Genomic DNA, 21229 nt, shown 5'->3' with positions numbered 1-21229 from the left:
TATTTTGTCACTTGTATGTTAAGGAAGCGGTTTACTTGCCAGTGATAACATAGGCTGCCTTTTGCTTTTGAATTGAGCTATCACAAAAGCTAGAAACCATGCCCAGCCAGCGTGTAACCAGGGCTGTAAATCTAAATAGGTCAGGTCAGTGTAGTTGGAATAGTTTTTATTTGGTTAACCAGTACAGTTACAGGGCCATCATACAAGGATGGTTAGGCTTCCATCAGAGACAGACATTGCTATGTAATCCTCACGTCATGTGAATGCTCATTCACGTAAGGGAGGGCTTTGACGTTAGCTGGGGAACTGGCGCTCTTCCCAGAAGCAGCAAACCTTTGATTTCATGGCTGAATTATTCTATTACTTTTGTCTATTACTGAGCTCCGCTGAATTGGACAAATCTTATTCATTCATCATGTGTTTGAATGAACGATGACTGTTGTTCGGCTCGTTGTGCAGGTTGTAGTTGGCACTGCTGCTCAGCATGAGATGACCAGCGGGTTAGACAAGGACTGGCAACTCTGCGCCTTCTCCAGAGGCTGGCTTTGTAAGAGTTCACAGGCTGTCAGCTCATGGTAAAGAGTATCTAGGACTTCAAATAGGTGGGCTTTTCCTTTTAAAAGAAAATTGCAAACATTATAATCTAAACAAAGACAGAAAGTTGCAGTTTAACAATCATAACACAAGCTCTTTTCTTCATAGGTGCCATTTCAAGTAATTACCATAAAATGTCTGAATTTTGAGACCAAATAATGAATTCCTATCCTTATAAAAATGCGAGTGGAACTGGGTTCAAGGCCTGTTTTCTCTACTGGTTCTCTTGCTTCATTCACTACCCACTGAGTTCTCATACATACTTGTGTGAACAAAGACTATTTCACGTCACAGTGAAGAGTTGCCAATCCAACCATCCACTTAGTCTTGTCAAAGAGGAAGATGTTTGATTACAAAGACTTAGAAAAGCTGCTTAAATTGTATCAAGTGCACAGACAGAAAATTGAAAGCGGAGAAGATGAGCCATTTATGGCAATGGTGATGCAGAATAGACAGAGCGCTGCACAAGGTTACTTCACTTGTTGGCGTCGTTTTAGGAAGCTGAGCTGTGCTGCAGTTACAGAGAGGGAGGTAATTTGTTTCAGCAGCATCACTTGGAGTCAGTGTTCCTATGCAGGATAAGTAGTAGTACCTTCTGGACACTTGTGTGCTGTGGATACTAACAGTCTCTTCTCTTGTTTTCGCCAGGAGAATATCTGACCTATGGCTCAGATACGGTTTCTCTCTGTGTTGGTGTCCTGGAGCCAACAAAGGTCTGTCTTTGCCTTCTTTTCTCTGCTTCCTCTGCAGCCATGCTGGAACAGCACAGCTTAACTCTGGGCTGCCTGCGCCCTGAATTGCTGGACACTAGTAACAACAAGGCTTTGAAACTCCAAAACCCAGAATGATTTGTATGTTATTCTCCCTAAATCACTGTTAATAATATTCTCCAAAATTAAACCCTCAGGCCACAGCTAGTCTTTTATAATCTTGTCTTTGACTATTGTCTGCCTCTTAAAAGCCCCTCCAAGCCATGTTCTTAGGCTTGTTACAGGATGTTCATTTCTTGCAGGTAAGTACAAATGCTTCGCTAATAGGAACAAAGTAATCAAATCTAAACCTCCAGGCTGTGATCCCTGTATGGCTCCTACAGAGGCAACTCTGGCACACCAGACCATTGTCAAGGGAGAAGAGTTTGCAAGTTTAATTTTCATGAGAGGAACACAAAAGGCTATAATTAGAGGAGTGCAGGTTTGATCTGGTTTCTTTACAGAAATATTCTGTTTTGTATATCTTGTTTGTGTTGCAGCAGAGGAATACAATATGTAGTGGCATAGCAAACCTGATAAATGGGTGTCTTACATACTTGGTCATGTTTTCCACTTTCTCATATCAATGAAGCCCTACAGACATTATTGGGGTACTGAATTGTTGCTGTAAGGCCAAATTTTAATTAAAATTCAGCTAAAAAAAAGCCTTGGATGTGTTCCTGTTTCTGATGTGTCACAGACTAGAAAGCATCACTTTCTATCGGTAATCTTCTTGCATAGTACTTCTTTCTCCCTCGCCTGTCCCCCAGTATTTGAAATATTTTTTTCCTACTCATCTGTTCATTTTCCAGTGTTTTTCCCCAAAGGCCCCTTTTAAGCTTCTTGGTCTTTATACGCAAATTATTTTCTTACCAGGTTGGGGGTCACGGCAGGATTCCAAAGTGCTCAGCAAGATTTTCCCCAAGGCTCGCTTAGATATGTTCTTTAAAAAACAAAATAATATTATGGCACAAATATGTCCTTCCCCAGTTTAAATGTATGCAACAAAATCTATGTGCAGTGGTTTTGCATTTGAAAATTAAAACAAAATGAAACTGAATCCTGATAACACAAGACTTGATATTGGCTATATTTTCAAGCATTTTGTCTTAGATACTGCTCAAATAATATCAGTTTGTGGAGGGCCGCAGTTCCTTAATATGGTTGTAGAAAAAGAAGTAACAGTTTTTCAGTGGAAAATACAGAATTTTCCAGAGTGCGCACCTAAGCAAATCTAGATGACAAGGAGTGTAAGCTTGTTCAGTCCTCTGCTAGGCCTGTGTTGAAAGGTGAATGGACAGACTTTGTGGTGTAATCTCAGAAAGAGGCTTCTCAGACCCAGCTGTTCTAGGAATCATTGGGAACCATTTTAGGTATAAACAAATTAGAAGAGATTGTATGTGTCATGTGGCAGGCCCATTGTTAGTTATATATTGAGATGTAATAAACGTTAGCCAAAGTGAGAGGACTGTAAAAAGTACTTAGGATTTGGATGGTCTTTTTCAGTGGTAGTTTTATATTAGAAATCTGTCAGGGCATTACATAGTGTATCTGGAAAAACAAACTCTCCTAATTTGCTATCAAGACACTAATACATGCTTTCTGGGAGATGGACTTGCAATCTGTTTAATTAGTACTTAGAGCACCCGTATCTGCAGGGACAGGTTGTTCTTGTTAAAACTTCAAGAAGCGAAAATAGATGGAAGCTATTCTGGAAGAAAGACGATGTACCTCCTCCCAGCAGCCCAGGCAACACTGGTCTTGCTTACCGATGCAGGTCATCTACCTTCTGCTTGTCCACCCCAGTGGGAACTGGGGCATAGTGGAAAGCAGTTTGTTGGCAGGCTGGGATTACACAGGACCTCTGCAACACAGTGTGAGGTTTTAATAGTCCTAACAGGACATGCATTTGCCTTTGGACAGTCATTGCTTTGTGGTAGATTCTGTTGCAAATGAGGTGCTTGGGATATTTAAAACATGAAGGTGAACATGCTGGGGAAGTGACACCTAAACCCACCATTTCTGATGAATAAGCTTTCTTTTGTCTGAAGTATATCCCATCAGGGATTTAGGGGATCCTTGCTAAACTCTGCTGGGAATGCTGTAAATTATCTTGTTCATTGACAGCATCATTGCCTGTATTGGTGCTATGGGAGTTGGCAGCACACGGTGGCGTGTTTCCAGCAATGATTAGCATTAAGTGCTACTATCACTGAGATATGGCACATTGTGTGATGGGTTGTCTCCTAAACAGAAATGATTTGCAGTAATACAACTGACCAGCAAATGACATGTTGAAGTCTTGACACAAAAGGTTATTATGCTTGTTGCCAGTCGTAGTCTTTACTAGTTTAATCCTTCACTGGATTGTTATTGATGCATGTGTCAGACTTGCAATATGAAAGCAGAATTTCCATGTCAAGTGCTAAAATAAGTTACCAAATTATGAGATATTGCACTTGTTCCCTAGAGTCACCAGTGGAACATGAGCGTACTTCAAACAAAGTAAAGTGATCATCTGAGGAGGCATTCTCATCTCACACAGGTTATGCAGAGCTTTGCTGAAAATTGAGGAGAACCCTCAGTCATTATCAAAGAAATTAGTTCCTAGCAGTCCAGTGTGGCTCCCAACATACTCCATGTTCTGCAGATTATCCAATCTGCCTGTCTTTTGGGAGTTCTTACCATTATCATTCCCAAGGAGGAGATGTAAGCTTATTTTCTAAAGGACTGAACTACCATACTGGACAGGTACTGGGATGTTATTGCATCAGCTTTTGTAAGTCCATGTTTGGATTATTAATTGGATAAGAAAATTCTTACCAAAAATACCTGTTGGTATACAGGAAGGGATTTTATCCCTTTAATACTGGCTCAGTGTCACGTTAAGATGCAGTTAAACAAAGGCCCTTGTCTAGAAGGAAAAATAATCTTCTAGAATCTTTTCTGATTCCTAGCATTTTTGTTTTCCTTGTTTCCTCTAAATTTTTGTTTAGAGGATAAGGAGAGCTTGGAGATCTAGATCCAAGGAGATCTCTAGGCTTCTTTTAGAAAGCCAGCCATAGGGGTCTAAATGTTTTCTGCAATCACCAGGCAGTTCCCAGGGCAAACACATATAAAAATGTGTCGTGGTGTAAAGGACTTTGTACTTAATAGAAGGTATGAACATCCTTTTTAGTTTGGAAAGGACACTATCAAAACCAGTTCTAAGTCTCTGGACTGCTTTCTTGCCATACCAAGTCTCGAAGTTGTTGAAGAAGCTGTAAAACATCCATGAGCTTTTCTTCCACCAGTGACAGCCTAACTCTCTCAGTCTCCAACATCTGCAGCTCCGTCTTCAACAATTCGGTCTCCTCCACCTTTTGCTGCAATTCACCTAGCAATGGGCCTTTCATCTGGACAATGACACAGGAAATTAAAAGCACTGGAGCTTTTCACTTTCTTGCCCAATAATTGCAAAGCTAAGTTTTCCCCCTTATCTCGTAAATGTCAGTTCACTCCAGAAGATTATCTTGAAAGGAAGTACATTTCTCTAATGTGCTACATAAAGTGAAAAATCAATAGTTGCTAGGAAATGCACGGTTTGCTCTTGCACATAATGGCAGCTCATTTAACACTGGATGCAAGCAGATCATTCAGAAGTTTTAAATACTAGCATTAGTATTTCAGTTTTCTAATCTTTTGCATTCCTGTCATCCTCTATAAAGCGTAACTAATTTGTGTGTCCTCACCAATGTAATCATATCTTTGTCTTGCAACTCCTACATATCAATCATCTGTACATTCAGGGAAACAAGAAAGTAATTAGCTAATTTTTTTAAGGTATTTTGGTTAAAAAAAAAAAAGTGTCTTAAGGAAAAAAACCTAAGATTCTGGTTCTGCAAAACACTGGCATGTGTGCTTTGTAAAGCATTGGTTTGCAGCTAAGCACAGAAAAGTTCAGATTCAACAAGACTTTTGAACACTACAGAAATCCTGGGCAGGAGGGGTCTCCTCAGGTTTATAAATAAAAGTAAACTTCTTTTTCAATCATTACTCTGCTCAGCATTCTGAAATGTTACCATTTTTTTGCAATTTCTTGTTGCAAACACAGTCTAAATATATTTATTAATACTACACCGAGAAACAAAATCGTGAGGTAAATGCCCACATTTTCTGGCTCTGTTAATCCCTTTTTGTTGTCATCTTTTATCTTTATTGTAGTTTTAGAAATAGCTAAGGAAATAGTTGAACTCAAAAAGCTGAAGGCCTTAATATGCACACCATTTAATAGGGATTTTTTTTCTTTTGTGGAAATTTGTATCCTAATAAATTTTAATAGATGGGAAGGAACTTCAGTTCCCTAAAAGACAAGTGTTATCAGACCAAAAAGAGAAAACAATCCCTGATCCACACTGAGCTTCTAGAAGGTCATTTTAGTTTCTGACAGTGCTAATAGTATGTATTAGTTGTTGCTTATTCCCCCATCAGATGGAAATCAGCCTGTTCCATTAGCCCTCCATGAGCTTTGCCCTGTGAGGCACTCTAGCTCCTTTGAGCTATACAACAGCTACAGAAGTTTGGATCACTTAATCTGGTCCATCTGCCAAACAATGATTTCAGCATCCCTATCCAAGCATGCCTTTTAGACGAATACAGTAACATTTTCCTGTACGGAGAGCCAACTTCCTTACCACCAATGTGGCAGCAGTCTGACTGAGAGATAACAAATGCTCTAGAGGCTGCAGGAGGTCTTCAATGAATTAAACATGTGGTTTGCGTTATTATAATGCAGATTGTCTCCGCATTGCAAATACCACCTGGCATAGAGTTGTACTAAACACACGAAGTAGTTATGTTCCCCCGTACAGCTGAAGCAGTGTCATATCAAATAACAGAAAGGTAAAAAGGCCATTATTTTTAAGTGAAAAATAGATTTTCCCAATATGCAATTAGACAGATGCTCATGGAAATTTATAACGGGTGCCTATCTATCCTGGTCCTGCACCCTGTCAGGCCCCTGCACCCCTAACATCACTTAGCTGCTGCTTTTAGCTGCTGCTTTAGTCATGCTGGCAAAATTGCCGTTCTTGGAAAGCTGCACAGGGAGTCCTCTGTCCTTTGCCGGGTGTTACTGAAAGGCTGTAGCCGTGCAGCGGGTCTCACATACAAACATGAATAGGAGAAGTACAAACTTTTCTCTTTAGTATACATGCCACTTGAGTTCTCCATAGTTGTCTAGTGTCATGACCAGCTGCTTAGTTTGTATAGACAGCCCAGGCAATATGCTTAGCCATGAGTGCCACTAGTGATATTTGGACATAGCATTTGTTGCTACTGCTGCCTCTTTTTTTTCTTAGTTTTGACTGCTCCTACAAAGCCCTTTTCACTCATATTTCCTATGCTAAAGCTAGTAAGCTGCTTTCCACAGCAGTTACACCTTAACAGCCAACTTGTCACCTGTAAGGATGCTAGTTTCCTGACACCTTTGTTTCATTTATACAGATGGGTATGCATTTTTTGTCTTCTTGTTGTGCTTGAGGACAGTGGCTCACTGTACCATTAAAACATTCTCTCTCTCAAATTGTTTTCCTTAGCTAGGTTATATCTAGCACCTGTTGTTACCTTAACATTTGCAATAAGGTAATGACGATAGTTAAGCATAAGCTATATTTAAAACCTAGATGCTGAAGAGGGATGGTCAGTAGTTAAGTCACAGGGCTCAGAGGAGTTGGTTTTGTTCTTAGCTCTGTCAAAGTCCCTGAGCAAAGCCTGATTTTGGATCTGTGCCTTGTTTGTGAGATGGAAATATTACCTTGCCAAACACCAGTTTTGAGAAGTCAGCTGCTGATAGCCAATCCTCTTACAAAAAAAGGGGAGAAGGCCATGGGGAAAATCTGAGCTCTGGAGTAGTGTGTACAAATATATCTAGGACAATGAATAATTAATATGCAGAAATCCCTTAGGGAATGTAAGAGAAAATAATTATATTGTATCTTCTACAGAAGTTAAGGAGGCTCTCATATTAGGGCCATTTTTACAAGCAATGAACCTGAGACGCATTTTCAAAACAGGAAGAAAACAGTTACAGAACAGCAGAATGAAGTGCTGAACTGTGCTGTGCAATTTATCTTTTAAATCATTCTACCCTCAAATGACTGGAGGGTGGCAAATGGAGCACCAGTTTAGGAGAGGCTGCAGACATGATCTGAGGAACAGCAAATCACCTCGAGAGTGTTCTGTCAGGCAAATTGATAGGAACTGTAATGGGGGAGGGACTTTGCAAATATATAGAGGAACACAGTGAAGAATCTATTAGATTTCTTTGAAAGGGTCTATGAATATATATATGAATAATGTTAATTCAGTTGATAGAGTGTGTTTGGAATCTGCAAAAAGCTTTTGATCATATTCATCACCAAAGACTCAAAAAAACCCCCAATGTAACTGCCACAAGGCAGTAGCACAGATCCTGCCATGGACTTACAGCTGGTTAAAAGATGGGGGTAGAGCACAGGGTGACAGACCAGGACTGAAGGTTTCACAATGGAGGGAGATAATCCTGAGGGTCTCACAAGGAGCTGGGTTAAGACCTGAGCTGTTCAGCATGTTCGTAAATTATTTTTTAAAAAGGTGAATGTCAAAGTGTTTAAGCTCACAATACAATTTTTTGGGGCCAATCAAAACTAAAGCTGCCTGTGAAGAATGACAGTAGGAGTTCATGATATTGAATAGCTATGGGCGATAAAAGATCAAATGAAATCAGTGTCAACAATGCAAAGTAAGGCATGTAGGAAAGGTACACGGTGTCATATGTATGCAGTGATGATGATTCCCACTCAAGAAGGAGATCTAGAAGAGCTGTAATCTCCTGAACATAGCTCAGTGGTCAGCAGAGATCAGAAGGATACATGGTAGGAGCTATTAGGAAAGGAACTAGGGACAAAACAGAAACTGTGATTATGCCATGAAGGGCTTGCGTTTGAATACTAAGCACATTTTCAGTTCTCCCCATTCAAAAAAGGTAATAGAACTTGAAAAGTACACAGAAGAATAAAATAGAATAACAGAAGTAAGTAATGGCTTCTATACCAAGAGAGCTGAGGCAGACTAGGAATGGTGACAACTGAGGCAGTATTTCTGGTAATAAAAGCCTGTAAAATTATGAGGGAAAGATCATTTGCTGATTTCCAAGAACAAAACCAAGGCGATAGTGGATGATCAGGCAGCAGATTTAAAGCTAACAAAACCAACTCCTCAAAACCTCTCACTTTCTAACTAGTATGTGAGAGTCCTTGCCCTGAGATACCAAAAGTATCACTAGCTTTAAAGAAAGGAAAGGTAAATTCATGGTAAATAGCTCCAATACTGGCTATTAAACATAATACTCCATGCAACATCAGGTTCAAGATGTGTCTATCCCTAGTGTATTGGGAACCAGCTGAATAATACCCAGAGGAAAACCCTCTGTACTGTTTCTCATTGCTTTTCTCTAAGCAACTGCTGCTTGCCATCAGGCATGTGATATGAACTTTTCATTTGAACCTGTATGGCAGGTCATAAACTAATTGTCTTTTTAATTAAGCTGGCAGGTTGTATGCAGGCTTTCATAGAAAATAATTGGCATTTCTTTGCAACATTACACTTGGCAGCGTATCGCTTTATTTTTAGAATTCACTCATGTTTTCTTCATCTATTATCCCCAGGTCCTGACACCTTCATCACCCTGTCTTCAGTAGAAACTATTTTTAAATGTTCAGTTGTTGGAAAGCAGAACTTTCTAGACATGACAAATTTCGGAACTCTTATCCCCTGGTTTTACAAGTCTTAGACTGAAGCAATTATTAATCGGTATTAGAGAATGTTGCTCTTCACTTGCCTGCTGAGTTTGTTACTTGTTAGCTTTGTTGTTATTTGTCTAATTTTCAGCATTGAGCAAGTCCAAATAGAAGTATATAGAGCAATATATAAGGTAGTTTTGTCAGGTCATCAGAGAAAGTGTTCTTGGTAGTTTATTTATTAAGCCAATATATTTATTTGCAAGTTAGATGAGAGAGAGCATTTCTCGGTCTTCCAATTTGCTTTGTGTTGATTACAGGAACAAATACCTTTTACAGCATCAACTGCTCCCCCCAACCTATAACTGCACACAAGATATAAATGCTGGCTAAATGAAAGTAAGAGGGTTTAAGAATAAATTTCCATCAGGCTCAAAATGATTCATCCTACTAATCTTAAATACATGTCGCAGTAAGTTGGCACTGTATCTTATTCAGCTCCCTGCTTGTCTTTAAATCAAGAGCAACAGATTCCATTTTTGTCCTGGAATTTTGTATTAATCTACTGATAATGGTACTTTTCTGAAAAAAGATGCACAGAACTAATATCCATCAGCATATTAAAAAGAAGGCAATATGATACTGCAGAAAAAGATGAGTACCTCTGAATGGACAAAAAAGGAGAAGAAAACTGGCACTACCTACAGGAAGGTAGTTCCTTCCTGCAGGTAAAAGAGTAAATGTAGGGTTTTTTATGTGGGCTGATGTTAAGCAGTATAGAAGGATGCTTTGTGTTGCTCTAAGGAGTATTACAGGAATAAATTGTCACTGAATACTGCAAATTGTGTAAGACACAAGTATGATTTCATTCTGTTTTTAAATTTTTTCCCTCACAAGTAAACTCTTTCATTTGATTTAGGGGGGAAATGATATGAAATACTGATAAAAATCAAAGGATGGCAACATGTAAAAAAGTTGGATAGTCTACTCTTACTTTAAATAGTTTACCAATTAATATAATCCTTCCAGAACTACTGAAATCTTTATGCTTCTTTTAAAGAAGGGGTATAAAATACTGAACAAGCACTAACTGAACCTTAAGACAAAGCAGACAAAAGCAATGCATATGATGCAGTATTTTTGTTTCACAGAAAGATTGCTAGCATTTAAATCTATGACCATCAATGGCTGAAGTTTGCAGTATTTAAATAGTAAGATCACACAGGACTACAGGATACTGTGCTGGGGCTTTTAACTACTGTGGTTATAACCTCTGCTGAAGGAAAGTTGAACATGCTGCTAAGCCTGAGAACAATTTTTTTTTTTTTTTTTTAATAAATATATCAGTCTAATCCTGAGAACCCACCAGAGTAAACTGGATGATTTCCTCCGAAGGATTCCAAAATGGTGAGCCCCTGCATCTCAGTCAGCTGGAGGGATTTCCTGACAAGTTACTGTGCTCCCAGAGGAGCTGGATGCCTTAGGACATGAGGAGTGTTTCATCCACCGCTGAGGAACCAGTGAAAGCTGCCTATAGGAACCCTATGGTTAACGTGCAGCTCTTTGGTCTGCAGTGGTATCAGTCCCAAACATAGCATCAGTGAACATCTTAAACCATTTAAATAAAGAGTAGTATTGGAAGAGCCCGTGTCTGGCGTACATCTCATCCTCCAAACAAATGGAGTTTCAGCTAGGAACCAGCCTAGAAATGCAGGTGTTACAGGAAAGCATGAGATGTTTGATGACAAACTTAATGGCACAGTGAGAAACATCAGCAACAGAGAGCAGAATAGCCAGAATAAAATATAAAAGCATATGTATATCAATGTAGCTACTTAAAGATACAAAAATAACTCTTTCACACTCTGCTTGGCACCTGTTACCTCTTCCATATTTGTTTCCAGTTTCTTCACTTCATGCCCTTTAAGCTCAAGCTGTTCAGTTAGCTGTGTGATTCTCTCTGCAAGCTCCACAGGGGCTGTTTCGTAGCCATCAGTATTGGTGGTCTCCAAGTAAGACATTAGCTTTTTCCACATTTTTTCATCACATCTATATATACATTTAAAAAAAAAAAAAAGTTAGTGAAACCTCACAATGAAGGTCTATGTTTGTAAAGGCCAGTTTTCCTGCAAAACTCTTGGCAGCACAGATCACAAATTAGTGTCCTAGCTGACAGGGATTTGGGTTAGGTGGGAATATCCAGCATGTTGTTTCCCATGAGCTGTAAAGGATGCTTTTGCTATATAGTATTACTGCTTCTTACTGAAGCCAGGGTGCCTTCAGGTCATAAAATAACCTTTGCAAATGGCTTATATAGCATTAATCTCAGAAACCTACCCGCTGCCACAGCAAGGGAGCTTGGCCAGTATTTTCTTCATTTGGTCCACCTGGGGTGGCTGGTCTCCTGCCCACTTCTCCTCCTCTTCATCAGAGGCAGCCTGGCCCTCCACAGAGCGGAACAGCTGATCCCCTGCTCAACAAACCAACAACCGCTTAGCAACAAAACAACAGCCCTGATGTGCTGCAGCTGTGGCAACTTAAAGTCCTGAGACTGAGGCAGAAAGAAGTGAGATTTTAAAAACCCCAGGGAAACACAGTGCAGGGTCCTTCAGCATCTATAGAAAGGGACTTTAAAGGTAAGGGTAACGGAGCCTCAGCAAAGATCATTAATTTAAGTCTTGAAGAATTCAGCCCTCTCTTGCAGGTAACCTGTAGTTGTTTCACTTCAATTCTCTTCTTTCCTTTATATAACTCTAATGTAAGGATAAGTATGAAGGATCAGTGTGTTACTAGGGGGCGACTACTGTTCTCATATAAACTGAATATACACTTTTCAAGAGGAATGAAAAACTGGTTTACTGTGTAAGATTTTCTTCATACTCATTAAACCAGCTGAACATGTATTCAGAGTGCAGAAATTTGATATCAATGTTCTCTAATTCATTCCCTTACTGTTTTATAGGGACAGTGATTTTAATATACAAATGTGATATTAGTTGCATAGCTATCTAATGTTTAGTTATGTTTTTTTTACCTAAACCTAATGTCTCCTCACATGCCAAATACATTGTAAATGAACTGTCTACAGTATGTGTAAATATACGTGTACTATTACAGTAATATTTCAAGACCTTTTTAGCTGTATCTTATAAAAGCTATTGTGTTTAACTGCTTTTTATCACAAGAATATATTTACTGGGACTTAGAGGATTATTATGATGCTTGTAACTTACTGGGAGTCTTTTAAAGCAATGAGTACATGAAAAGCACCGGTCGCATCTTTATTCTGAACGCTTACTTTGAGTTGCTGTCAGGTTAGGCCAATGTCAACATGATTTAAAATTTGATAATTATTTACCTCAATCACTGACAGTTAATTAAACAGGTTTAATGAATTCCAACAGAGTGATCGAGTCAAATGCTGTTACTTCTTCCAGTATCAAAACACGCTTGACCCTAGGTAGCACTACAAGTGTTGTGCGTAGGTAATTCAGCAGAGGAAAGGGGGGCTCAACGGGGTGAATCACCCAGCAGAGACTCTCAGGTAAACGATTGTCTGTCTCATTTCAAGGACACAAGCACCTGCAGTTCAGGTGAAACCGCCGTTTCCAGCTGGCGCCCTTAGAAGGCCTCCGGTGCAGCGAGTCCCCGGCGCGGTGCCGGCCGCGCTGCCTGCCCTGCGGAGGGCGGTCGTGCTACACGCTCCTCCGCGACGCCCTTCGCGGCGGGGCTCAATCCTCGCTCAGGGCTGGTCTCAGCGACGAAGGGAAAATGGCCTCGCTTTTTTTCGTTTTGGTTAACACTCGGCATGTGTTTGTTAATGCAGTTGTCATTCCAGTAGCATTCGGTGTGCCTAATTTACAGCTATCGTGTTCGATAATCTATCACCTAAGCAGGAACAAAAGTTAGTGGCGTGCTGTATTGCTCTTTAATCAGAGAACGAATGTCTGTGTTTTCATGGCAATCCTTACACTGTACAAACTAATTTATTAGCAGCGATTTTTTTTCCGTGAGGCTGTGCACTGCCAAAACAAAGAAAAAGACTTTCTATTTTCAATCTGTGATACATTAGTAGTGATCATATATTTTCTTGCCATATGAACTCAAAGGGATAACAATCAGAGTTTACAACTGTTGTGGCAGCCGTGAGAACTGATCGCACGGCACTATGGATTCCTTGAAGAGCTCCAAACTGGAATGTTTAATCCAGTAAATTAATCGCAGCATCTGGCATAGCAGACATTCAGATTAGGTTTTTTTAAAATGGAGGAAAAGGCATGTGAATCTCAAGCGGTCTTCATGCTAAGATATTGAAGACACTTGTAATGCTTTCCCCCTGCTCTCTGGCATGTCCTCTGCTCTGACTGAATGTGTGTGCAACAGAGACTATCTTTTACATCCCCCTTGTAGTTTATGATTAGCAGGACTGAAAACCAGAGAGGAAAAGCAAAGCTTCTTATCCATCTCTTTTAACATAAAGCCAGTACTTTATTAAAATTCTTCTACTAAGCTAATATTTTAAAAAACATTCTGTCAGTAGAATTATTATTGTGATATTTTGGCATTAATTTGTAAACTAGCTAAGGTAGAATAACTTGCCCAATTCCATTGATGCAAGTGCTCTTCTGCTCTAAGAAATTAATATTTATTAAAGTATGTGTAAAAAAATTATAAATAATTCTGCATCTAGATTTATTATCTAGAATATCTAGGTTTATCCCAGATGTTCACACATTTTTTTTATTTGTTCAACTTTCTGAGTAATTTTTCTTTTCTGCCTCACACTTTTTATTTGATGGAACACTTTTTTCACACTTTAAAATCTATAAACCCATAATTTATTTGTTTGAAAAGCTTTTGCTAAAAAGCTGTTTGTACTTGAAATATGGGTAGTGTAGGTTAGACATGGAAACTGTCTTTGAGCCGGCTAAGCGTCTGATTTGATAAAAATATTTGTAAAAGCAGGTTTATTTTATAAGTCTAACCACATGGAGAACATGCTACAATGCTAATTGTAGTTATATGTCATTATTTGTCACAGTCCCAAGCAGCTGCTTGCCAGCTCCATTGAATACATACCTAAAATCTAATTTTTTGTCACTACATACAGCTCTCCAGTCTGCAGTAAAGATGCCTTGTTACTTACAGCTAGTGTCAGATAAGTGCTTTTGTCTTTGAAATAGATGTGTCCAAAAAAAAATTTTAAAAAATCACTGAAGGTAAGCCAAACTTGCCAAACTTTGCATTTGCTCTCTACTTGGCATGTAACCACCACCCAGGGGGAGGGGGAAGTTGTTTGGCTTCTAAGATGGCTATCATAAATGTGTCTTACCATTACAGCAGCTAAGTGACACATACACACACACACAAAAATAAAAAGTTGCCATCTCTTTGAGAGCCCTTGTAACTGTCTGCTCTACAAAAAGCCTAGTCGAGGTCATTGATAGTGAGAGCCAGCCTTGGCAAACCCAGTGGAGTTAGGAGACTTTCAAAGAATGCTTCATGCAGTCCCATGAGAAATCGCAAGTGTGCAATGTTATGGCAGTAGTTAGCATTATGTGTGCTAAACAGGTTGGACCTTTTCAGAGTTACTGAAGCAGCCAGGATGTTTCCAAAGAGTGTGACTGTACAGAATATTGACTGCAAATGGTTTCCTTGGAAATTATTTTAGCTGAAGTTCTGAGTTTTGATTCATAAAGAAATGAAAACTTCCTAGTTTTAAGCCAGAAAAAAGGTTTTGGTGAGGTGAATCCTATGGAAAAAAGCAGTTTTTAATCATAGCTCTAAGTGATATGTTCATTCTTTTAAACATAAAATTATGTGGGGAGTGAGAAGTAGAAAGCTGGGATATTACCTTTTATTTAGGTTTAGGATTTCAAGATTCATTAGGATTGGTTTGTGGCTTTGGTGGTTTAATATCTATACTAGTTTTCCTGCTGAGGATCTCACAGATCAGTGAGGAAATAAAGTAGTTGGGTACTGGGTTTGATACCATTCTCAGAAATCACAGCTCCGCCAGTGGGAGATCGTCGATCTTGTTGCACAACAGACAGGCAGTATCTTCCACCTGGTAAGGCTGCTCCCTCTTTCTGATCTGGGTTGCTTCTTGAGGGAAGCTGAAATCTCACAATTTCTGTCCTGGAAAAGAAGGGCAAAGTAAAGCGGACTTGTAGGAAATTTGAAAAACCAAGATAAATGTGAACGGCGTAGCACATGAATGACTTTGAATGCAGTTCAGACTTGCTATAGAAGAACAGGGTATCTACCTTCAGTGCCTGTAAAATTGAACCCCAGAGGGCTGCACTTGATTGCTTCACCAAGAATCAAAGGAAGGTGGATTTCAGCTGTTCTTTAGGTAATAAGAACTAAACATTACTTATAGCTTTTAGTTCAGGTCAAAGACATCTAGAAACTATGTATGGGAACAGCCATAAACTCTCCCACTGACAGTGATATGGCAGTGCATGCTTTGTTTTTACCATGGGCACCATAACACCATAGCTAAGGTAGCAAGTCTTGCATCTGGTCACTTGGACTGGTCCTCAGAAATGTCAGGCAGTTTTGATCTAAGTCTTCCAAGTACTGGAGATGAAGCAGTGTCAGAGACTGAAAAGTCAAAAAGAATAATACATAAACAGAGTGACACATCTGAAAACCAGTGAGTTATAGGTAAGAAGCATCTTGGCAATGGGCTTCTGAATTGCTGACAATCTTATTTGAAATCATGTGTTCTTCCGAGTGGAATGTAGAGGATATTACATCTATGTGTTTTAAAGGAAACAGCTTTCAAGGGATGGTACACAGATCAGATAATGTAACTGATGAATATGAGTCCTTAAACTTGCCAACAAAATATATTTTGAAAAAAGTAATTTAATTCAATGAAGGACAATGATTGTTCAGACTGAGGAATTTATAGTTACCTAAATGGACAGCACTGGGAAAGTACCTTCAAGGAAATTCAGGGTAGCACATGTTAGAGGAAAAATCCGGAATATATTTGCATGTAGTTGAGTTGAAAATGTCCTAACCCTATCAAGAAAAGACCTAAGCAGGTCAGACAGTACAAGTCATTCCGTGTAGTCAAATGGAAACTTTTACTGTACACGAAACAAAATCTAACAAATCTAATAACACAGATTTATTTTTCTAACAATCTAATAAAATATTACATTTTGCAAAGAATGGGAATGGAATGCGAAATGACAGTTGTGATGAGTCCATTGGAGTTACTACTCTCTTTTTATTGGAATACATTTGGTTTGGTTCAGTTTCGCTCTCCTACCTGCCGTTTCATAGGTATGTACTGAAAGACAGTATCGCTATTTTAGAGGAAATAGAATGGAAGTATGCAATACAGTTGAAGAAGAAAATTAATTCAGACACTCCTATTTACATACAAAATACTAAATAGAGTCTATGAAATTGAAAGGCAGCACATAATACTGAGTTTATTTTAGGAGTCTTGTTTTTTCACACAATATACATAATATGTAACTTAATTCCACAAAATGTTACTGAAATCAGAGCTATGAAGAATATAAGAAATTAGACTCTTATAATGTAGCAAGGAACTCAGAGTTACATTGCATAAATGGAAATTCAGCATATCAGTTAACACGTGTAAGGCTTATATCAAACATTCTCTGAGGTAGGAATAAGCTACCTCTCAGGTATGGAGCTAACTGGACACCAAGTCCAGTCCATTACAAGTTTATGGATGTTACATGTGTATGTTGTGTAATGTACTCTATAGGAAATGTATATTACATTTCTACTGCTTCCTTTTTTACTATTTAGAAAACAGTTTACTTTCAATAGTTACATCAGGATATTTTCCTATTAAACTGTATAATAACATGGTTATACTTTTCCCAGTAGGAGCTGTCATGTAGTTCACAAAGAATCTATACGCAGAAGCAAGCAAAGCAAATTCAGGAGTTTTATAGTAAATTAAGTTTCCTCCAAATTCTTCCTAAGATTATTTTTGGTCTGGTGAATATTGAATATTCCTTGTACTTAACAAATTAAATAGTCATCAACAAAAAGTGAGAGTTAAAACACTTAGCAAACTGGTCCTACTGAAACAAGTTGTATAACATGATCTTTTTGAACAAACCTTATAAGTACTTCCTGCCTGTAAATTCAACTACTGCTAGAAACAGGACTTTAGGTGTAGTAATAGAAAAGCTGATGCCAAGTTAGAGAGAAGTATTGCAGAGAGCTTTTGTTTAAACTAACACAGCTGCTGTCAGTTCCTGAAGAACCACACCAATATTAGTTCCCTTGTTGCTTGTGAAAGTATACTAAGTAAATAAGTTCATGAATTTAACAGCAGCAGCAGAAGTCAGATATTTCAAAATATCTGTCGGGACAGAAGCTGAGGTAAACAGTGCTTAGGAACCAGCACTTATTTTACCCCCTTGAGTAGACCTGACTGCATAAAAACTAATGACATATTTAATCTATAATTTATGGTATTATTTAGCTTAGCAACAACTGGATTTACTGTAAAGTCAAAGGAAATAGCGGTCTCCAGAATGGAGCCTTGTTAGTCATTTAGCTTCATTAGTTCTGGAAAAAATAATTAGGGAGTAGTGCACAAATAAAAAGCACTGTTAAGCTTGGGTATTCAAAATGAGGGCTCCTGGAAGCATCACAGAGCTTCAGTGTTCTGGACAGTTACTGTGGAATATAGTAGTATTTCCTTTCACAAGGATGTTGCAATTTATTTTTCAGGAATGTACTAATTTCCTTCATTTTAAGACAAAAATATTTTGGGGTCTGGTACTCAGTAAGAATCCTTTATAGTTTCTTGAGGACTGTAGCTGGTATTGTGCAGGTTGTTCTCTTAGTTTTGAGCTGCAGTATAATTTAGATCTGTTTGGATTTCAGAGATTTCTAGAGTTAGTTCACATAATAGAGATATTGACATTTCAGTGAATATTCATTGTAGTCTCAAACTTGGTTAAGATCTTAACCCATAAAACACTGAGAATATTCCAAGTATCATGAAAATCTTTTCTAGCAAAAGTGGGTAAAGACTGTGATGTTTAATGGGAGATCTGCTGGTGGTATTAACTTCTTACATCTGGCAGCCTGGTTTTAATTTAGCTTGCAGTCCAAGGAACATGAAGAAGTTTGGTGGAAAAAACCCAACCCTTCCCATTTAATTCAGGACTTACAATAGCAGACTCCCTCTACTTAGAAGAGATTCAAGACAGACCTAAATAATAGCTTTCACTTCACTGTAGTTCTTGTAAGGGAACTTATAATTAGTTGATGAAATACCAAGTACAAACTCTGATTATTCTATAGTAATTTTCTTGAGAGGACTTCATCAGCTCTCTCTTGGTGTGGAGAAGTTAAGGGAGCCATACAGACAGCATGTTTTGTTACGTCTTTCTGCCCAATACATTGATTAAAGACAGCCATGGCTGTCTTCTCTGGAGATGTTCATCTGGGAAACTAGAAAGAAATGTTAGTTTTCAGCAAGGGCTTTCAGACCCAGGTGCTGCAGAATTTAAATCTTCATTCTGGCACAGGCTCTATCATTTGCATCAAATTGCCTTGTGCCTTAGTTTCCCCAACAGAAGAAATACAGCAAAGTTAGAGTACCTTACACCCTGTCCTGGTTTCAGCTGGGATAGAGTTAATTTTCTTCTTACTAGCTGGTACAGCATGTTTTGGATTTAGTGTGAGAATAATGTTGCTAAAACACTGATAGTTTAGTTGTTGCTAAGTAGCACTTAGCCTGAGTTAAGGATTTTTCAGTTTCCCATGCTGTGCCAGCAAGCAGGTGCACAAGAAGCTGGGAGGGAGCACAGCCAGGACAGCTGACCCAAACTAGCCAAAGGGATATTCCATCCCATGGAACGTCATGGTCAGTACAGAAACCGGGGCGTTGGGTGGGAGGGGCGGATCGCTGCTCGGGCATCGGTCAGTGGGTGGTGAGCAATTGCATTGGACATCACTTATATCTTCTTGGGCTTTTTTCCTCTCTCTTTTTTTTTTATTCCTTTTCATTACTATAATTATTATTATATTTTTATTATTATTTTATTTTACTGTAGTTATTAAACTGTTCTTATCTCAACCCATGAGTTTTACTTCTTTTTTTCGATTCTCTTCTCATCCCACTGGGAGCTGGGAGGAGTGAGCAATTGCCTGCGTGGTGCTTAGTGCTGGCTGGGGTTAAACCATGACACGCCGTAAGTAAGAAGGCAGCACAGGTGAGGACACAGCCTTATTTTCTAGAACCACACATGGAAATTATTTCAAGGTGTTTAGGAATGGGGCAGATTTTAAATGTGCGCGAAGGAACATGTGGCCAGACAAGCTGGAATTTCAGAGCTCATCCATGCCAGATAAAAATGAAGGGGGGGGAGGGGGGGGAAGGCAAGCAGCAGCATGAGTAGATATGGAAATTTAAAAAAAAAACCAAGAGATTTTATATTTTATCAGCTAATATGTAAGGACCTGTTGGAAATAACAAAACTGGAAATTTGTTGGTTTGGTATGTCTTGCCAGGAGTCCAGTATAATGTGATGCTGGGCACTGGTTTATTCATGGTAGTGACAAGGGAATGTGGCAGGAAAGAACAGGACCAACAGCCTCGTGACAGAGGTAAAGGGGAGTGTCCTGCTCAATAGAGTGCCAAAGAGGGATGTATAAACACAGCTGGTTTTCATTCATGTCATCCAAAAACAATTTAAGGCAATAATCTGCCAAGTTTGGTGCCAAAGATCAGGAGGCGGAGCTAGATATCTTTTTGGCTATACAGAAATTGTGAGGGGGTGGGGAGAAGGCGGCTGCTAATACTGTTCCTGTAGCTGCAAGGGAAAACCTACCATTCCTTTAAACTATAATTAGAAACTAAACATGAGATAGGTTGAAGAAGGTTCTAATCAGAAATGTTGCACGGAACTAGAAAAATAGCATTAAGGATACTAATGAATCTTTGTGTCTATTGGAAGAAAGGGGCCATTTTCTTCTTTTAATTTTGCCATCAATATAGGATCCTACATTCACTTTGGAGGATATTTCAAATTTCTGACTGGATTTTCTCTGGTTTTTGGTCTTTAAAGCAGATGCAACCAAACAGTAGAGAAGGTTTAATTTCTTAGGGTTGCTTCATGCTCCTTGGTTCACATCATTGAAATACACAGCGTTTCATCCTCGTTCTCGAGTGAGGTGATGGAGGCATGAATGGAGTCACGGTGGCACTCTTTGGTAGCAGAACAATGAAACACCATGATCTCCTGATTTCTCATCATCTGATTTAACCACTAGGTCATTTTTTCCTATCTGGGAGCTTTTTATTTTCTTTCATGCCAGATCTGCACTCTTAATTTTCAAGTGGCAGATGTTTCAGGATTTAAAGAAGAGCATAACGGAAGAGGCCAACTGGTATGCTTTGCTGTCATGGTAAATACTAAAAGGAGGAATCTTCACTCATTCTTAAACATGGGTTTAATTATTTTCTCATTAGTATTCATACAGCATCAAATGGATCTTCATAAATGAGAAGAAGAGTGAATAAACAGCACATTTGTTTAGGGCAAAGATCAGAGGGGAAAGTAGTGCTGAAGATGCCTGGGAAGTGTTTGTGTATGGTGCAGTGTGGCAAGGCTTCCATGGAGACAGGCAAACAGTCCACATTCATTTTAAAGTCTTTGTACTGAGGATAATGGGCAGCTTGAGAGAAGGAAAATTGAAGAGGGAAGAGTTTGCAAAGTACTGGACCTTAAAGTAATGTCCATGACTAATTGGCTTTTAATTGGCTCTCCTGTTATTGTCATGGAAACTTCTAACCACAGCAAAACCCACCTGCTTCTCATGCTAAACAAGTCTTTAACTTAAATAATTCCTGACTAATCATAAAATAAATCTGAGGAATTATTTAGCTTTGCATTCATAGACCTTTAGTCTCTTTTAGACACTTACTTGCAGCAGATCAAACAGCTGTGTGAATATGTACATTGCCCTAGGTATAGTTATACAAACTAAGCTATACTTTATTTTAAAAGTGTATGACTTGTGTTTTTTAACCAAAATGAGGTATGATTTTTATTTTTGTACTATTTTACCCAAACTGCCAGGGTTCAGGGAACTTGGAATGGTTTCAGT

The 21229-nt window shown here is 38.9% G+C and overlaps 1 protein-coding gene across 1 annotated transcript in view; it reads right to left on the bottom strand.

The window, feature by feature from the left end:
* Positions 1–479: 479 nt before the first annotated feature.
* The window catches only part of EFCC1 (EF-hand and coiled-coil domain containing 1), a 53917-nt gene continuing 33167 nt past the window's right edge, over positions 480–21229 (bottom strand). Inside the window, exons 4-9 of the mRNA XM_010584471.1 lie at positions 15093–15238; positions 11438–11573; positions 10984–11149; positions 4580–4738; positions 2217–2286; positions 480–613 (exon numbers count right to left, since the gene is read on the bottom strand). Coding sequence (XP_010582773.1) covers positions 480–613; positions 2217–2286; positions 4580–4738; positions 10984–11149; positions 11438–11573; positions 15093–15238 — 811 coding nt within the window. The remainder of the gene's footprint in view (positions 614–2216; positions 2287–4579; positions 4739–10983; positions 11150–11437; positions 11574–15092; positions 15239–21229) is intronic.

This window comes from Haliaeetus leucocephalus, unplaced genomic scaffold, assembly GCF_000737465.1.
Source record: "Haliaeetus leucocephalus isolate CR32 unplaced genomic scaffold, Haliaeetus_leucocephalus-4.0 Scaffold984, whole genome shotgun sequence".
Taxonomy (NCBI): Eukaryota; Metazoa; Chordata; class Aves; order Accipitriformes; family Accipitridae; genus Haliaeetus; species Haliaeetus leucocephalus.
Note: the sequence above shows the minus strand (reverse complement) of the source record. Positions and strands in the feature narration are given on the sequence as shown.